Below are 20,012 nucleotides of genomic sequence, written 5' to 3' on the forward strand. Positions count from 1 at the left end.
TTCCTAATAAGCTAAATAAGGAGTCTGTAGTGTTTATCACTTCCAAAAAGCATGGCAATTAGCTATAGGAGTACTGCAGGGCTTGTGTGGGTAGGGACATTTCATGCCAAATACAGTGACAGCTGCAAGTCTGGTCTTCAGAAGCCTGTGTTTGGCCCTGAGTATCATTCTCTTTCCCCTCTATTCCTATTTTGAGTCCAGTAAAGAGAAGCATATGTTTTCTTGCATCAGGGTTACTTTGTGAAGCATGACAAGGGCATGTGTGTATGTGGCAAAAGAGGAATTCTCAAATTGTTTGAGCTGTCTTAAAACCTACTTTTTTTCCCCGAGACACATTAAAGATTTCTGTGATATACACGGTTAAATTTCTGTTCATGTAGGTATGTGTGTTGATGCCACATTGCTGCTCCTGAAATTGGTACTGTTATATTATTGATATTGCACATCATGCCAAGAAGGTGTCTTGCATTTAATATTGAACATAAGAAGGTTTGCCTATCCCATATGAAAATCTCAAATTGGAACTGAAGATGCTATAAAAATTTAAAAGGACAAGGTCAGCCTGAAAATCGCATATTTTAAGAAGCAGAAAATCATCTATTTTTTAACAACAAATTTCTTTACCTCTTAGTACCTGTACTAATAACATTTTCAGTTACTAACACTTTAAAATGGTTTTAAGCATTATTTTAATTGCAAAACTACTTAGTTACTATTTGCCTAGGTGCCTGTTAATCTGTGGTTTTCTAGTTGAGAGACATGACAACTGATCAAAAGCATTTTGGTTCCTGTGCTGCTTCTGTATGATCAAAAAAGTTCCATTTATTTCACTCAGAAAAGAGGATGATTTGCTCTGTACCACCATCTTTATTGAAGAGGAAAAAGTGGATAAGAGGGTTCTTCATTATAGCAAAGACAAAACAAATTTAGTAATGAAAATAGAAATTTAACAGCTACTACAGCTAAGGTGCAAAGTTTAAACACTTGTGGTAATTAAACACAAAGAATTGGAGAATAGTATGGGACTGTTCCTCTCCATCAGAAAGGTTGAGCACATGCATATTCCGGTTTTTTCTCAGTATCTTTGCTAAAGTTTAAACACAGAAGTAACTTGAATTAGGTAAGAGGCAAGACTGAATGTTCACCAAGGTTTCTCCAGATTGACTTAATAGGTCTTAAGAAGCTTGTGGAAAGGATCAACTTCAATCATCCAGACTCTCAAGAGCTGAGTGCTCTGTTTTGTGGTCACTAACTATACGCATTCTAACGAGGACTCGGGATGAGAAGGATCTCTATCCATGTGAACGTGCTGTCCTCCGGAGAACAGATTTGAGTTTGAAGGTTCAGAATCTCAGTTTTTATCTTACTTTCAGAGAACAGCTGGCAACATGTGCTTCACTTCCAATTAGTAGCTGATCAAGGCAGAAAGTAATGTTGAACTGCTACCAACTAATCCTTTATTTCAAGTGATAGAAGCAGGGGTAGAGAATTCCAACCTTGCCATGACCTGCCTTAAAGCATTTTCTGTTGGCTTCAAAACTTGCTGAGCACCTGACTGCACTTGGTATCTATAGAAACTCTACTACAGCTATAGTAAGTAGTAAAAACATTTAGTAAAAAATCTGAGTTTCCCCAGATCCACACCCAGCATGAGTGGAATAAAAATTGTGAAGGTAAATTTAACAGTATTTGTAAAGAAGCAAGATAAAGCAGGAAAAATATCATGGAAGACATCTGAGAAGATAAGTGTGGGCATTGTGTGAAATACTGTAAATAACATTCTGTGCATGAAAATGGTGCTGAATAACTGCCTCTTCATCCATGGGATCCTGCAGACTGGTAATTTGAGGTCTTTTGGAAAGAAGCACATAATCAAAGTCTGAATCCTTAGTATAAGCAGATGGATTTAGATTGCACAGACAATAAGAATTCAAGCATTTCCTAGTTATTGAAGTCTTCATCTGTAACCTTAATGTCACTTTTTTAGCATATATAACAATATATGGAAAACCACTGTTGCTCTCCCTGAATATGAAATGTTTCTGGGGTCGAGACAGAAGCTCAAATCTCACTGCAAATGGTGTTATAGATACAATAAAAAACTTTTGGAGAGGATTTCTTCCTTTTGGTTCCAGTGACAGAGGGGTAAATAAAATAATAGATGTGCCCTGTCAGCTGTCGACCACGTTTCTCGTGGCATGTCTCTCCTTTGGCATACATATAGCAGCAGCGCATTTTAGCAGCTCGCCTACAGCACCCACCTCCTGACAGCAAAACTTGTCAATAGAAAAGCATTCAGCACTTCATTATTTCTACAACCTGAGTGCATTTGCAAATTAATTGACGTGTAGGAGGAAAGGCATCTGCTATTGTAGAAGCCCTTAACTGTAGCAGCAAAACTAGGAATAAACTGGTTAGCTATAGTGAGCTGTTGCAGGTGTTGAAGCCTCTATAGTGGCATCTTGTCCTTTTTCCCTTGTCTTTCATATTATTTTTTTTTAAAACCCAAAGCAAACTGCTCACTGAATTGTGACCATGGAAACAAACAGTGTGATAAAGATAATACCGTATATACTTCTATATTGTTAGTTAACAAGTAGTTTCATATTTCTTGCTGGCTCAGCACCAAAAGAGAGTTTTAATTAGGCCTGTAATGAATGGCTGGGAGCATTTTAAAGGCTATTAATCTCGTGGTGTAATTGAGTTAATTATAATACCATTATAAGCTCCCATGGAAATAGTATAAAGTGTATTCCATTTGTTTTGCTCCTAACGCCAATCCCCTGGCTTCATCTGAAATACTCGTACTGCAAGTCTTCAACACTGACAGAGAAAACTGTAAAACCGCTTTATGTGCCATCCCACTGAACCCTTCTGCTCAGTGCATTATCCTGGTCCTGATCCCGGACTCTCCAGGCTGCTGTGTTACCTGGAAACTGCAGGTAACCTCTTGCAACAGAGCATGTCTTCTTCAGCTTCCATTGCACACTGTAGCATTTCCTTGTTTTTTCCAGTTTCTGATCAGTTAGCTTCCCTGAGCGTGGCAGATGAGAGTAAGAATATGTGATCTATTTTCAGAAATAAAGATTACAGCAGCTTTCGAACTGTTACTCTTTGTGCTGTGGTAAAAAAAATGTGTAGCATAAGAGGTGTTTTTGCAAAGCATATGGCTTTTACACCAGTTCAGACTACAGTAAGTTTTGGATTTGGTTGTAAAACATCTCTGTGCTTTTTGCACTCTCTAGTCAAGAGTGTGACATCTTCAACAGATGGACAGATAAGCTTTCCATAATCCATGTCTTTCCTTTCAGAAGAAGAGATGAGATTCTCGTTTGTAAAAGTTGTTGAGGAAAACCTGAGCTGTATAAGTCTGTTGTATGCTTAGATGTTGGGGTGTGAAAATTTGATGGATATGCAGCTAAGCACTGGAGTTACTGATAACTTCAGGTCTGTCTTTTTGCAGATGTAAGGTCAGTCCTGCTTCTGTGTGTACTTCAAGACTTATTATTACAGAATCCCAGAATGATTTGTGTTGGAAGGGAGTTTAAAGCTCATCCAGTTCCAACCCCTGCCATGGGCAGGGACACCTTCCGCTGGAGCAGCTTGCTCCAAGCCCCTGTGTCCAGCCTGGCCTTGAACACTGCCGGGGATGGGGCAGCCACAGCTTCTCTGAGCACCCTGTGCCAGCACCTCAGCACCCTCACAGGGAAGAGCTTCTGCCTAAGAGCTCACCTTCATCTGCTCTCGGGCAGGTTAAAGCCATTCCCCTTGTGCTGTCCGTACAGGCCCTCGTAAAAAGCATTAGAGCATTTGCTTAATGTATTTTCAGAACCATGTACCTTAACTGTGGAACAAGCATGTTGCTCAAACCCCCCTTCTCTCTGTTTTGGCTGATACAATGTCTTGTTTGGTTTTTGTAACCCTGCATTATGAGGATTGTTTTGGTTTAGTGTTTTTAAGTTCTACAATCAATAGTTGTTTCCAACCTTAATTAACCTGCTGGGATGGTAGAACTGCCTTATTTTCTTGCGGTAACTTTGCTGGTCACACTTCTGTGTTTTCCATCCTCTTGACTATTACAGATTTTGTAAATAGTTTAGAAATGCCAACTTGTGATGTATGGGCTACTTTAACATTTCTTTGATTTATGTGCACAGTGTTGAAAAAAAGCCAAGGAAGCATATTATTCTGGGAAAAAAATGTTGCCAGTCTTCAGTTTTTTCAGTCTTAGTTAAAAGTTACACTTTTATCAATCAAACCTGATGGATTCTTTTTACATTCCTAAAAACGTTCATGACTTAACTCCTTGAAGTCTACAGAAATAATCTCACTAAATGTTTACTTCTTTTTGGATGTCTAACTGCATATATCTTTTAAACTGCTTTTTCATGCATTACACTTTGGTCGTCTGAAATTAGAGACATTCAAAAATCCCTAAGGGTAGGGGTTTATTCTTTTAAAACAAAGCTCAGCCATATGTTGCTATTATCAATAGTGCATTGCACAGACTGATGTATGAACACACATTTTGGTCTCTACCAGTATGGAGTAAGAGGATCTCTCTACCTTGTATACAAAGGACAAGGATCCGAGATTTATGATTATCCAGCTGCTCATATAATGTCCTAATGAAATGCAGAGCTGGTATTTTAATTCTTGTGTTCCGTTTCGGATCAGATCCCTGGAAGTCCATGTTGTGAGCCATAAACAGCTATTCTGAAAATACAGTTGAGTTTTAATGTAGAGTTCTTGGTTAATATGTAGTATTGTTTAGTTGGAGAAGAACTTCAGTAACACTTCTTGGAGAAGGAAGAGCTTGCCCGGCTGTGAGTGATGAGCAGGGTTGCTCTGTCTCCCTGGAGCCAGTGTCAGGTTGCAGACAGTATTCAGATATATGTCATTAATTTTTGAATGCAGAAAATTTGAGTAAAGGCAGAAAAGCGCTTTTTTTTTTTTTTTTTTTTAATTGCATTGGAGGAGGGGAAAGTTTCAGATTCTCTTGACCATCACATTTCGGAATTCTGCTTGGAAGTACAGTGGTGGTGATGTTTTTCCCTAAGAAATAGTCTGGAGATGTCTGTTCAGTGTTGAATGTGGTATGTTTCCAAGGGGGAAAATGATGCGTTTCTTTTTGTCATCCTCCAGAATGTAGCTGATCTTTTAACTTTCACCTGTGGTGAGTCTAGGGTTTATCTGTGCAAAAATGGGTGTTGTTACAGGGGAGGGCGAGAGTTTAAACCTCTTTAACCACCCTGTAAGTGACCTTTATCAGTTGCTGTTACTTAATGTGGGAATGCTTTCTGTGGGCTACTTCTACACTGTATTGGAAGGAGTATAAATTCATCCATCCACAAATGTTCTAAAGCTATAGGAATGATGTTCATACAGAGAAATAGGCCACATACATTATGTTCCAGATCTGCCTGTTCTGCTTCAGGCTTTAAATTGTTTGTCCTTGCTAGCAGGCTGGAGATTAGCATTCCCAGCAGCATTGCTTTGGGACATCTGCTAGGTTATTAGCAAAAGTAACCATTTAAGGAAGCATTCTCTCCTAATTTGGCAAGTTCAGCTCAGTTTAAAACCTACTCATGCAACTCCTGCTGGTGTGGGACTGTGATCACCTGTAATAGAAGAGAGTGGTGATATCTGATGTAGCCTGGCAGAGCATATCCATCTGTCCATGGCATACGTGTGGCAGGATGAAGTGTGTGCTGAAGTTCTTATCTTTGAGTACAGCTTCTGGCCTTGGGTAGGCCATGGGAGATCAGTAAAACCAGGATTCCCTTTGCTGGCAGAAAGACCTGTGGCTTGACTAATAGCTAAGTGTCTGATACTCAGTTATGGGGATTTGCTAATCTGAGTATTTTGTGCACTTTAATTATTGTGCAGGTGAGCAAAGCTCAGGAAAGACATTTAACAGAAGTTAAAATAATTAAATTTAATGAGTTAGGGAAAAAAAACAGCACAAGTAGCAGCCAAGGTCATTCCTGCTATATTGTTTGTCTGCTAATGGACTTCTTTCTCATCTGTTCTTCCACTGTCTTTTTCTTCTTTGTCTGCTGCTGCAACTGGGCTACCTGGATTTATACAAGCATTTTGTTGAAGAAGAGTATTAATTACTTTATTTGTCTGAAAAGTACTCTGTTGGCTGTAGAGGTAAAGCCCAACCACAGTGCTGCAAACCATGGCATGCTGTTAGACAATCTTTATTCTAGCACTCAGTTTTAAAGTATCTTCACATTTCCGCTATAAGCACCTGAGCAGCCCCAGTCACGGAGGCAGCAGGCCATTCTTTATGCTGACATAGCTGCCACCTGAGCCCCTGACGCCAAAGATTTAGTCTAGGGATTTAGAAAATATTAATCTTAGTAGGAGACCAGTGGCTTCAGTTCAGAGATCCGGTGGCTGTTTAAGGGAGCACAGCAGCACTGGGGGAGGATGCTAATTGTGTCCTTAGTCTTGAGTTTTAATGATGGCTTGTCCCTGCTACAAATTAGTTGTCCTATGCAATGATAATATTTTTGTCAAAAAAAAAGAATTTGGGTTTTCCGTCAGTTATTGGTCAAGTGCACTTATTGGGTCTTTAGACTTTAATGAAATCCATTAAGTGAACACACAAGTGTGAATATATTGCATAGAGTGACACTGAGATCATTTGTCTGTAAGTGGATCACCTTTGTACCAACTACTACCCTTGAGCTCAGGATTACTTGAAAATACTACTGTTTGTTACTGCACGTGGTTTTATTTTTGACATATAGATGCAGAACACAATGTGATAATTTTAATCTGCTTTTTGTGGTTCTTTTCCGTGTCTGGGTTGTAGCTGCATATCCAACAAAATGCCGGTTCATTTAGTTATCTTTCAGGAAACAGATACGCTCAAGGCCTTCAGAGCACCTCAAGGTATTTATGAACATCTTAAGTATAAAATACAGTTATTCCCTCTTTTGAAGAGGTAAATAGTGAGTAGCCCCAGATTATGATTACTCTGCCTCTATCCATTTTCAATACCTGATGTCTTTAAACCTCACAGCCTGTTGTCTGTGTAGTGTTCCTTTGTGCTGACATTATCCAAAAAGCCAGAATATTACACTAATGTAACTATTAAGTGGATTCCAGAATACTTAATAAAACAAAACCTGGAGGAGGAGTGGCTTTTGCAGACACTTAGAACAGTGCAGTTTTAATTTTATTGGCAGCAAGGGATGCAGAGGCTGAAGTTTTGACCAATTCCTTGAAGAAAGTGCTGCCAGATTTGCTATCTCTGCATGGTAAAAAGCCAAAGGCTTGCAAGCAGTATTGCAGTGAGGAAACATTGATGCAGTCGTTCATCAGCAGAACTTCAATGTCTTCGAAAGGAACGTGTGGGAAGAGCACACTTTAGGGCTGAAATCTGACACTAATTAAAACAGCACTCTCGGCAAAAATAGGGATTCAAAGACAATGGAATAACAAAATGTAGTGAAGAGAAGATGTTAGAAGAAACAGAGATATGTACCACTATAGGAATATCCATATAAAATGTCTGCGGTTGTTTTTCAACACCCTGGTCTTGAAAGGAGGAGAGATCTCAGAGAAAAGCAAGGTGGCATGTGCAGATAGGTGTCCTCGGAATGCTCTGTATCCCCTGGTTGATTGACCAGGGTGAGGCACGGGCACTGTACATCTCAGTGCAATGCAAGTAAGAGCTGTGCTGTGCAAAACGCTTGTAACAGAAGTGTGAGCTCATTAGTTTCACAGTTTAGTCAGATCAGGGTGTTTAGGAAAAGGGATTTGAAAGTATAGAATAGGGGTAGCCTTTGTTCCCATCACAGATAGGTATTTGTTGCTTAAATACTCTTGTCAACTGGAATGCGTTTTGGGGCAAAAAATGCTTTAAAAAAAAAAAAAGAACAAAGCATTGTAATTAAATTGTGAACTGGAGCAAAGGCACAATGTCTTGCTTTCTTACTAATTGAAAAGCCTGCAACCCAGTTCCACAAGAGGAAAACCAATGAGTAAAGAAATTGAAGACTGCTCCTTTTGTTTATTGATGCTGTTTTGGCCAAGTTAAGAATTCAGCTGTCCTGAAATGATCAAATGTTGTTTGGAGAAAAAGAGAATTTCCAAACCAGCCTCATTATCTGAGAGAAGCTTAAAAATCTCAATTAAGGTAGTGTAATTTCTCTCTTGCCTAGTTTAGTCTGCAGAGATGAAACTGGGGGAGTGTCCTGCTTGCTTGCTCATTGCTCTTTTCAAAGGAAGGACCAGAGTTTTATCATAATAGACAAATCCCTTGTTAGCTGCAAGGGAGAAATAGTTTAATGATGAGGGGCAAAACACTGGGTATCTTAAAAGAAGGCAAATGTGCATGTATTCATCAGTGTTACAGTGAACGTTCCGTGATGGGTAAGTATCTGTCAGGCTCTTCTGTAAAACTCCCTTTCTTGGAGGAATGGAAATGAACTTTTTCTTTTATTATTATCTCTGTCTGAGAAAGTGCTTTTCAATTTATATCTGGGCTGAATCAGTATTTACATGAGAATGGAGGAAAAAATACCACAACAGGGTAATGTGATTACAAAGAAAAGTCATTCTTCTGATTGCAGTCTTTAAAGAAAGAGGACCTATTGGTGCTTAAGAAGCTTTAAATAACGGTATTATGTAAATTTAATGTGCAACTGTGATTTGACACGATCAATTGTAAATGTTCCAAGTGATTCCCCCCCCCCCTTCTTACCTACTTTCTACCCGACCAGTTCAATGGCCTTGTCAGTAAGTGGAGTGTAATGACTTGTTTGGTCAGCAGTCAGCACATGCAAAATCTCCAGCCCATGAATTATGTAAACTACAGACCTTTAGACCCAGCACAATTCTAATGATGAAGCTTTAATTTAAAAAGTTTTAAATTAGCACTGTGAACATGTTTGTAGCTTCATAACACACAGTGTAGTGTAGGCCTGGAGGCCAGAATATAAACTGTCATGATACAGTCAAGACATTTCTGTTGAACAAAGGGGCCATACTGCATTGTTCTGATTTACGCCCTTTGGCTGTAGCAGAAGTTCTCTGTCTGCTTCAAACCTTAAACGTCATCTGCAGCAGGTATCTCTGGGAGGGGTCAGACGGGTTCTTCTTTGTGTGTTTTGGCTTTTTTAGGGGTGTGTTGTCTTTGTGTTAAGAAGAGAGTCACTGAGGTAGAATAAACAACTACTATGTGATTCACTTTTAAAGAATATGCATGCTTTTGGGATGAAATCCAGTCTGCATTTCTCTAATACACCTTCTCTTTTTAAATAGTTCATGTGAAAGCCAAAGATACTTACATGAATGGAGAAATTGCTCTCTTTACAGTTACAGCTGTCGGGGAAGTGACTCCAAAGTGCTGTCTCTGTTGTGTTAAATTTCACTTTGTGGGGAAGGTTAAGAGCTGTCAATACATGAATGTAGTTTTCATATACTCAAGAACACTGGAAATATGAATTATGGCACCTGTAGAACATTAGTGATAATCTTTTCTTGTAAAAAATATAGGCTGTGTTACCATTAACAGAGAGAAATGATGAATCTCAAAAATAATAAAAACTAGTCCAAATTCTGGTTTATTTACCTTCAGGTAAAGCTCTAAGCATTAGTTTAAGTACTTTTCCTACATCCTTGAGAACTAGAGTCTCTTGATTTTTAAATGTGGAATTCACACATCTACTTGGAAACACAGTTTCTAAGAAAAATATCAGGTATCATGAGTCTCATCCTAAAACTGTGCAAGTTGGCACTGGTGTATGTCCTCGCTGCGAAGTGTTATCAGTTGATTTTGTTGGTGGTGGTTTTATTTGCTAGTTTTGTGAAATAGATTTTATGTTTGTGAAATACATTTTATGTTTCATCTGCATGTATTGGGGGAGGGAAAAAAGATCAATCTTGTTGAAATTTTAAGGAGGAATTTTATTAGGAAGTAAAGAGCTTAACTTTACATAACCATTTGGAATTCCTCAAAGCTGGAAGACGTGGATGCTTGCTGTAATAAAGCCTCTGAATGATGGGGCATTCCTCAGCAGCTGATAAAGAAATACTTTGCAGTACTACCTAGTGCTGCACCTGCGCTCAAGCTCAGTGAGTATTTGGAGTATTCCATGGATCAGGCTATTGCTGTTTACCATTCTGTTGGTTTAAATGAGCACAGTTGTCAAAAGCAGACGGAAGGTTGTTTGGAATACGCTACAGAAGGCAGTTGTGACCATCCACAAGTGTCCAGCTTTGGCTTTGTTGGGTCACAGGGTCCCTTAGACCTGCATGGATCATTCTTTGGAGACACTGACTGGCAGAGCAGCTCTGCTGGTCCAGCCAAAGGCTTCCGTTGCCCTGAATCTCATCTCCTGCAGTAGCTGGTAGACACTTCTTTGCAGTGCTATTCCAGCCATCAGCAATCTCTAACTCAGGGACTTCAGGTAAATGTGGTTTCTGTGTGTTTATTAACCCTCAGCGGGTTTGTGTCCCTTGAGCTTATCTCTGTTTTCCTGTATGAGCCTTTTAACACCCAGCGTACCCTCTGACAGTACATTCCATTGTGTTCCCTAAGGTGAAGGGAGTATGTTTGGAAATAGCATTCTCTTGTCGGAAAGTACAAATTTTGAGGGCATTGGTATGTTTCTAGCTGAGATTTGCTGTCATGTCTGATGCTGACAGACAAAGGAGTTTATTTTACAAGGGGGAAAAAGGAACTGAGTAGCGTGTTATTATCCATCAGGACGGTTGAATCTTCAGGCTATAGTTTTGATGTTAGCGTTACTGTTTTGGCACTATTTTCAGTCTTGTTTCTGCTCCTCAGAACAAGCAATTAAGAAACAATTTCCCAGTCTCTTCAGTTAACATCTCTTTGCCCCCAAAAGCAGTACATTCTGTGCAATACAGTGTGTGATACTTTAATAATGTATAAATCAAGTTGGAAAGAAGCTGCCTGTCAGTTTTATTAACTTTGACCTTTTCTCCCATTATAAGGATGGTTGGTAAATATTTAATGGCCCTTATAGATTTTGACAGCTGGATCTGCATTCCTAGGAGCAAAGGTAGATTATAAAGAAATACCTATAATTAATAAAAATAGTTTAATCACTGGGGGTCAGCCTTCATGTATAAAATTGTTAAAATATATTTATTTTGAATTTTTTAATGCCTGACCACTAAATGTCAGACTAGCTGGGAGGCTATGAAATGTCTTTAAAAGGTTGCATTTAAAATGGATCTATGCTTAGCATTATTTTATGCTGGTTACCTCCATCTCTGAGCAAGGGTCCAATTGATACATCCATGAAATAGCTGCCAGTGTCCTTCTGCACAGCGACTGGTGTCACCAACACAAAATGGCTACAGGAGGGCTGCTGTTAGTAAGATCCAAGAAGAAAAGGGAAAAGCGTGTTCCTGGAGTTGGAGAGGTCTTCTGCCAGAGCTGTCTTTTCCTTTAATTCCCTGCATATTGCACTCACTGCAAATTCTGGGAGTGAAGATTGAAAACTAAGCCCCTGACACTTTGAAACATTGCCTTTCAAACATGTGCTGTCCATTGCTCTCATTGATTTTTTTTTTTTTTTTTCATTTCAGAAATCTGTCGGAGAAAAACAAATTTGAGTAAAATTCATTGGTCTAAGGCGAGCTGTTGGGGCACTACAATCCCCCCTCCCCTGGCAGAGCACGGTTCTCTTCCCATTAGGAATGCAATGTGTCTTCATGTCGTGCCACAGCCAAGATCACGTGGCAAAGCAGCCAAGTGTATCAAGAGCCTGTTAAAAAGCCTTATGGATGCTCTGAGCATTGACATTTGAGTCAGATTGCCTCACTGGTTAGCGTCACTCATTTTAATAGCCATTTTCAAGTAGATCACTTTACCCTGCTTTGTTTCACTCATTTTCAGTCAGTCCCCTGCAGAGTAGCTTTGCCTAAGCCCACTTTATTTTCTGAACATACCTAAATTGTATTTTCCTAACTGTACCTTTTTTTAGATTCACACCAAACAGTTCACCTTTTCGAATCACATCTTTAGACACTTTAAAGAACACATTGATGTGGGGACTAGAATGATGAAGGAAATTGCGTTTGTTTGACGCTGAATTCCTTCCCCAGGTTCCTTCAAAAGGGAAGAACTAAATATAAACTGGGAGGTTTTAGAGGTAAGCTTGCAACTTGTTGCACTTGAAACGGTTTCAGGACAGATACAGCACTGTGGCTGTTCCTACATCTCTGAGCAGTGGGATCGTACTCAAAATCTTGCAGATTCATGTTGTGTCCTTCCTAAATTTGTCTTTCACTGGCAAGTAAAATAAAAGGTTAGGAGAAAGCTATTGAATGTGAATGTTCTTGCAATGCTATGGAGAGATGCTAGCAGGTATTTTAAAGGGTAGATTTTTCTTTACAGTGGTAGAAACTTCTTTGTGAATATTGGTGGTTTTATGTTTAAGAACTAAAGATGTGTTATTTCTAAAAAGCCAATTTATGCATCTTTTTTCCTCTTTTCTTCCAAAAAGTAAGAATGCTTGATCCCTTGAGATCCTTGAGGGGGAGAAACAGTCTTCACATTTAAAAGCAAGCTCAAGTTTCAGGAGAGTTAGGACTTGAGAAGATGTCTTGGATTCATCATCTTACTTGCCCTATAGCATAACTTCCTTGTGATACTTATTTCACAGCAGACTATAAATATGCTTTTGTTTGCATCATCTTCCATCCAAGCAATATATGTATGAAATACCATACATTAACTTACTGACTGGCTGTAATTTGAATCAGGTGGTACAGATAGTAAAGGTCTGACATAGACAGCATACTGCAGTGGTGTGTATTTTAATATATATGTGTTTTATTATCCAGTTGCAGTACCATGCCGGGCTGGCATCTGGCCTTTTGAATCAGCAGTCTCTGAAACGCTCAGCCAACCAGATGGGAGTATCTGCAAAACGCAGACCAAAAGCCCAGCCAACAACTCTTGTGCTACCTCCTCAGTAAGTAATGGAGTATTTTGAAGAGTTTGCATGGTGGGGAGCAGATTTTCTTGAAAACTTTTAATTGTAATGTTAGATTCTTTAAAAATCAGCCTTGTGCTTGCATTTTTGTTTCATACAAGATGAATTATTCTGATTGGTGGGGTGGGGTACTCTGTAGAAACAGTAATTTGTTTCTTCTTCTTATGGAGGTCCTTGATAACATAAGACTTGCAAGGATTCTTCTTTGTAGTAGGTCATAAACATTTTTGCAGCATGAGGTTGTCATTGAGGAATGATGTTCCCCTGAGTAGTATGACTTGAAGCTTCAAGTAGGACTTCTCTGAAGGTCCTAAAAGGCTGAAGCCAAAAAGTCTTTGGTGTGAGTACTTTCTCGACAGACGTCTGTCTGAGTCCATCTGTTCACCATATGTTAGTTTTGCATTGGATCTAAATGTCTTTTACAGGTGACAAGCAATTATGAGGACACTTAGGAACTGTTTGAGGACATAGAGTATCAACACTTCAGGCAGTCTGTGTACTGATGCCAGAAACAGAGATGTCCATAGCTAAGCTTATAAATTAATAAACTGCTTAAAATATTTAGTTACGTATAAGAAAATGATTATTATGGAGAAAATGAAGTGCTGAGCAATTATTCGTTGTGCTGAGAGCATCCTTGTAGTTTGTGGAAGCTGCCTGGGTTTTTTCACAGAGCAAGTCACTGGTGTATAAACATTGTGCTTCTAAAAACTTCATAGTTGTAATGACAAAAGTCCCTGTTGTCACCAGAGTCAGGCCTGAATTGATGAAGGAATCAAAGGGAATCTTAATATTGGATATATAATACACACATTAAAAAGTATATCTCTGTCTGCAGGTGAGTTTTCCCTCAGTTTTGCATTTATCTGGAATTTGCAGATAGAATATAATTTTAATGTGGTAATTAAGCTTGATCTAGTAGTTGAATTATGTTTCAGTATCTTATTACTACTTTCAGCATTATTCACAAGGAAAATATGCTGAGCTGGTCCTTTATCTGTCACTGGTTTTCTTCTCTCTGGCTTCTCTTTGACCTTTCCTTATTTGTCCTTATTTGCTATTTGGTATGTCTTTAAGAAGAGAATAATAGCTGTAGTAAGTCAAATGCAGTACCTGTTGGGCTCAATATCTTGTCCCCAACACAGGGCAGAAGTGGATTATGAAAAGACTTATGAAAATAGGCTTATGAAAAGTATTAAAAAAAGTGTGGCAAGTGCATTTTAATATCTTGATTTTGCTGGGGTTTAATGCAAATAATGATGAATCATGCTGTGAGTTTGGTTTTTCCTCCCCTTCGTTCTTTATAAAATCCAAAAAAAGAAAGCATCAGGTGCAGAACTTCATATCTCCTTGATATATATATGGCATACTGCATACTGATTTTTCCCATGGGAGTTCAGGGTTTTTTGGCTTTATTGATTAGTCAAGAAAGGGGAAACTATTTATTTCTCTCTTTTTTTTTTTTTCTTTGATGTGTGCTGTTAAGTTAAATGAGAAGTATTTGGGCTGAGTACCAGTGTGCTGTGAGTCAAGTATATATTAAATGTTGTTCAGAGCAACTATATTATGTAGAGCTTTTCTTAAACAGGAGTAGTACAAACAGGCTATATGCCAAAATGTCATTTTGGAATGGCAGATTGGAGCAAATAGCAACGCTGCAGTAATCCTTTTCAGCCTGCAAAAGAATGCAAGGAATGCTGTTGTTGAGGAGGTAACATAAGTGACGATCGGACAATGAATCTTCTAAAATCTCTTTTGTTTTTATGCAGATTTTGTATAAGGATAGTTTGATGTTAAATGGCTTAATCTGAGTTAAAGGTAGCATTAGAGAGCATGATGGATTTATTTATGTTCTTGTTCCTTAAAAACACTGCATGGGCAACTTTTGCTATTGCACATTATGTTCTTAATGGCAGTGACACAAGATGAGGAATTACCTTATTAATCTGTATCTTTGATCTTTATTGCTATGGTGAGACTTGAGTTTTATTCCAGAGGCTGAACAGAGACAAATGGTGTTTCTTCTCATAAAGGTGGTGATACAAAACTTGATTGTTGTATCAACTCATTGTTCACTTGAGCCCTTCCTCTCTTTCCCTGCTCTGCTTTTTCTTTTTCCTCTCCAAAATGGCTTTTTTAAGAAACAAACAAAACAAACCCAAAACCTTCTCATCCTGTTTTGGAGGCTCGGACATCTCTTGAAACTGCATGCTCACAGAAGGAGCTAGAGAAGGGGTTTTGCAAATGGCAAAGCTTATTCTTGGTGGGCCCACTCATTGGTCCCGTGCCACCCCTAGGCCATCTTTAGATGTTTTGGAGACCAAAAGCCTTCGCTTTTCACTAGTAGATACCCAAACCAGCAGCAGCGATTTTGAATCAAAAAGGTGTTTTTACAAATGGAAGGTCTCAGTCCTGTAACCAGGAAAATTTTCATTTTCTCATTGTTTTCCTTATCTGAGGGGCTTCTAAGTGCTCTGAACAGTTTTGAAGAGTGGCCTTTTGGTGTTCAGTTTGGCTTTTCTGTGTTGATTTTCATTGGCTCTGAAAGTGCAGGAAGGAATGCTAGATTGGCATGCATCTCCTTTCTAGCCAAATGTATCTGTATGAGAAAATGACTAACTGCTGGCTTCTTTCTCCCCCTGCTTTGTCCCTCCTTCTGTCTTCTATTAACAAGACATCTCCCTGTACTTGCTAATAGATGCGTTCCCTCACATGCTTCTCATCTGGCTGCTGGTTCCTTCCTTCTGTTTGCTGAAGTGCTGAAAGCTGTCAGCTCCTTCCAAGTGACTAGAAAAGCAGATACATGCAATCCTTCTGAAAACCAGTGTCATCTTCTGGTTTGAAAGAAATGTAGTCAATAAGAAAGCATAGCTCTTAGGTTTTCTTCTCTTCTCTTGAAATGTAGTAATTCACGCAGTTAATCTTGTATTATTTTGCTTGGCACCACATCTCAAAAGCAAATTCCTAGTTCCAAAGCTGTCTCCATGACTGTGGGACCAGAACGCTGTGCCTCAAAGAGTCTGGGGTGGCTGGGAGCAGTGAGCCCATGGAAGCAGTCCCTGCTGGTGGACTACCCTGCTGCGAGCCTGGCAGACTGTGGTATGTCACTTGTCTAGCTGGAAAATGACAGCAGTGAGTTGCTGTGAGATGAGGCAGAAGAAAGCAAAGAGGAAGCGCAGGAAGTTGACTAGGTTCTTGCAGTTGTGTTCATTGGCCCACACAAGAGGGTCAGTTAGTTTTAATAGGAAATTTTAGGGGTCTCGGCTGACAACCTTGTGACTTGATGGCTCTGTTGTATAGGGCTTTCTCAGTGCTCCCAGATTAATCATCTGTCTTCTCTGTCTGGCAGGAAATTGCCAGAACAAGAACTTACTCACTGCAAAAGGTACTAAGGCTCTTGCCCTTTGTGGTGCCTTTTAGGGTCATTTGTTGTGACACGTGTGGTTTTGGGGAAATAAGCAGGCTATAAACAATAAAGAAGCTGAAGTCTGCTTCTTGTTTGACAACTTCAGGCTCAATGGACAGAGAGGCTTGAGTAAAAGAGTCCAATTTTTTTTGTTTTAGGGCTCTTCAGTTTGTCTTGTAAATCTCTTGTGGTTTGATGGATGCCCAAACCTGACAGTGAAAACATTGTAATAGATTGAGTAAAAAATCTCTGTGAATTTATACTCTATTGCTAGAAACGGAGCAGCAAAATTACTTTTCCATTATTGAAAAAACAAAGACAGTGCTGCCCATGATACTGCTCCAGATAAATGAGCAGTAATAAACTGTGAAGATAACTTTTATGAGATAAGAAGGGCTTGAGCGCAGAGTGCTGGGCAGAGTCTCAGGAGGGACAGGTTGTTTCTGGCACTTGTTCTGGGTGAGATGGAGGAGGTCTCTATTCTGCTCTGTACACTCAGAATCCATCTGGACCTTCTAGAGAAGATGGATATATTTAAAAGAAGTCCAGACTTGCTCCATTTTGGAGCTACATTAGCAAAAGATGCTCTTTTGTGAGTGGTCTCCTTTAAAAAGTTAATTTACTGGTTCAGCAGGTATCTGATCATCTGGATTTGGAAAATAAATGTATAGCTCTCCCACATTTGGTGTTTATTGTAGCTTGATTCAGTACCAGCATAGTCAAAGTGTTGTTCTTTCATAGAATTGATGCCCTATCAGTTTTAGTGGTTCTGTCATATAAGTAACACTGTAAGATTCTGTTGCATTTGTTCAGGAACTTTCTTCAGGGCATAAAGTCAGACTTTCAGGGAAGGAGTTTGATTTAAAGTAGTGATTTAATATTCAAAACAAAATTCCTGTTTTTAACAGTGAACTAACTGAAAGCTGTATGTGTGTGTATGTGTGTATATATGTGTATATATATATATATATATATATAAATAAACTATACACCCAGTCATCAAATGTGCCAGAAGAAATTATTTGGAGCTTCACTTGTGTAATTTATCAGTTTTACATTAAGAAGAATCCTGATGAGCCCTTTGTCAAGCATTCTTGGAGGGAAGGGTTTTCTCAGCGTTTCATTTTATAAACAGCATCTGATTGCTTCCCAGGTTCAGGGATTTTCACAGTGAAAGAAAGAGGCAGATTATTCTGAAGGTAATGGCAAATCATGCTTAAGCCAGCAAATGTTCATAGGTTTTGGATTTTTTAAGACCCTGTGTTTAAATCCTGCTCAGCTGGTCTGACCTCACTGAGATGCCAGGTAGGGTTTCCTGCTCCAGCACCAGGAATCCGATGTCCCAGTGAAGTGTGACACCTGGTCTGGAGGCTGTGAGGAATGTGGGTATTTACCACGGGGGTGTTGTTGGTGCAGTAATCCTGTTCTGTGTTACACACTGTCCTCTAACGTTGGGCCTCCTCTTAGAAGTAGTCAGGAGCCGAAGAGGGAAGAGTGTGACTCTGCCTTCCATTGTGAGAGAAGTTGTCAGAAGTTCTTGGTGCAGTTCTGAAGTTCTCCTTTCCCCCTCCTGGCAAAGCTGCATTAAGTATCAATATTCATTAAATACCACAGAGATGATAATGTAATAAAGCAATAATCCTCAGGCCCACGTCTGTATTTCTTTCCAGAAGAGTTGGGGTTGAGAATATAATTAAAGATTAAAACTCTGTTTGCATTCTGGAACATGGAGATATCTTTTTGTACATGATGGGGAATTGCATTAATAAGGAAGAGATCAGTTTCCAATAACTCTCAATACTAGGAGCTCATTTAATATCCCTGTTCATGTCTAAGTTTCTCTCGGTATTCCGTTAGTTTGACTTCATCAAGACAGTGCAACAAGAACTGTAGAAGAACATGTTGCTGAAATATAGGGCTCTTCTGCTCCACAAATTAATCCCTTTTTCTATGAAAAAGAAAAGATTAAAAATTAGTTCTTTATATTGTAAGACAATATTTAACAAGAATAGGTTTAATTACTTTGCAGCCATGTACCACGTAGATTGAACATTAGTTTTAGTATTTGGTATCATGTACACAGTTTGAATCATATCATTGTAGTGTTTTCTTTTGATTTGGAGTAGATCGATGAACACCTGTTTGGCAGGTGTTTTGGGAAGCTGTTTTAGTGTAAGTTGCAGGGTATTACATTTATCCCTATCTGCTATATTGATTTTAGCGTTGAGAGTCTATGTGCGTATGGTGCAGCATCTTTTGATAACTCAAGTCTCTTAATATTTCAGCTGGTTCAACTAAATAGAAAGTCTCTTTAAAAGTTACTTTCCCTTAGAAAATCATAGTCAGTTTGTTTCTTTTGTGTTTTTCCCTTCCCCTGTGTTCTGTGGTCAGTTCTTTGTTTTGCCTTTAAGTAAGCTCCATAATTTTGCACAGAAGGTCCAAAATACTGGTTTCCCCCCTCCTCAAATATTGGTATTTTAACTCCCAAAACTAATCTAGCTGGATAGAGTGCGAGTTCTTTCTAACCTCTAGTAAAAATGATTTGCTTATTACACAGGTGGTTTTGTGAATGTTTGTCCATTCCCTAGAGGAAAATCTATTTCAATTATAAAATCCATGCTGTGGATGTATAAAATCCATTTTGGGGGTTAGTATTCCAGTGGTGGTGATGGTGGAGGGGTTTGATGTAACGATGGCAGTTGGATGGTACCCATTCCTCTAGAATTTTTCAAGGGAATACACATAACGTATGTAGTGTTTAGTTTCTTTCAAGGAGAGCTACAGAATAACATGAACCTGTTCAGACTGCTGCCTACAACACTGCTTCAGAGAATAGCACATCCTCAAGTGAATTTTTCAACCCATGTAGAATATAATAGAGAACAATGAGCAAACACGAAACCGCTGTTTTGACAGCTTTGTTCCAGGAAAATAAGTGCTAAGAATTCAGATCATGTTGAATTTCAGCAGCTATTGAAAATACGATAGTTTTGAGTTATTTTAAGATACAGCAGTGTTGTTATTTGTTTGGGATTTTTCTTCAGGTTTCCTGTCTGCCTACTAAGCAGGCATGACAACAGTTGCTTTAAGACAAGTGTTTTATGGAAACAACACTGGACCTCGTGGAAAAAAAAAAGTCCACCTTTCATTTTGGTTTTAGTTAGATCCTTGGGTGTTTCTGGTTTCCTTAAATACAGCGTGTGTTGAAGTTGGATCCTAGGACATGGGAGGAAAAGTTGCAATTATCCCAGCTTCTTCATTTTCTTCTCAACAGTGTTTCCCCAGCACTGCAAGCTAAGAAATCTGGTTCTATGATTTACTACAAAAGTACGTTGCCACCACAGTATTACAAATTCTGATATAAGTTACCCTCAGTGGTAATGTTTAATGGATGGCTTGGAGCTGCTCTGGTTCTTTTCAGATTTGATAGCCAGGACACTTGGATCCCAAACCTGGAGAAGCATCTGCCATGGTTGAACCCGTAATATGCATCTGCTGTGGTTGAACCCGTAATATATTACAAATTTTGAGGGAAAAATTCTTAGGTGACAGCACATCATTAAACTTTTGTGAGCTGAGTTTTATCAAGAGAAGAGCTTTGTTTTCACTTCTGT

At 39.0% G+C, this 20,012-nt stretch overlaps 1 protein-coding gene across 3 annotated transcripts in view; it reads left to right on the plus strand.

Moving 5' to 3' along the window:
* Positions 1–20,012, plus strand: part of MED27 (mediator complex subunit 27) — an 84,403-nt gene that overhangs the window by 19,325 nt on the left and 45,066 nt on the right. For 2 of the 3 annotated variants that reach the window (XM_062641446.1, XM_062641445.1), the window contains exon 3: positions 12,841–12,971. The exons of the other annotated variant lie outside the window; for it this stretch is intronic. In XM_062641446.1, the coding sequence (XP_062497430.1) occupies positions 12,841–12,971 (131 nt within the window). The remainder of the gene's footprint in view (positions 1–12,840; positions 12,972–20,012) is intronic. 3 annotated transcript variants of the gene reach the window in all.

This window comes from Pezoporus occidentalis, unplaced genomic scaffold, assembly GCF_034315485.1.
Source record: "Pezoporus occidentalis ecotype Australia unplaced genomic scaffold, CSIRO_AGI_Poc_V1 ctg68, whole genome shotgun sequence".
NCBI lineage: Eukaryota > Metazoa > Chordata > Aves > Psittaciformes > Psittacidae > Pezoporus > Pezoporus occidentalis.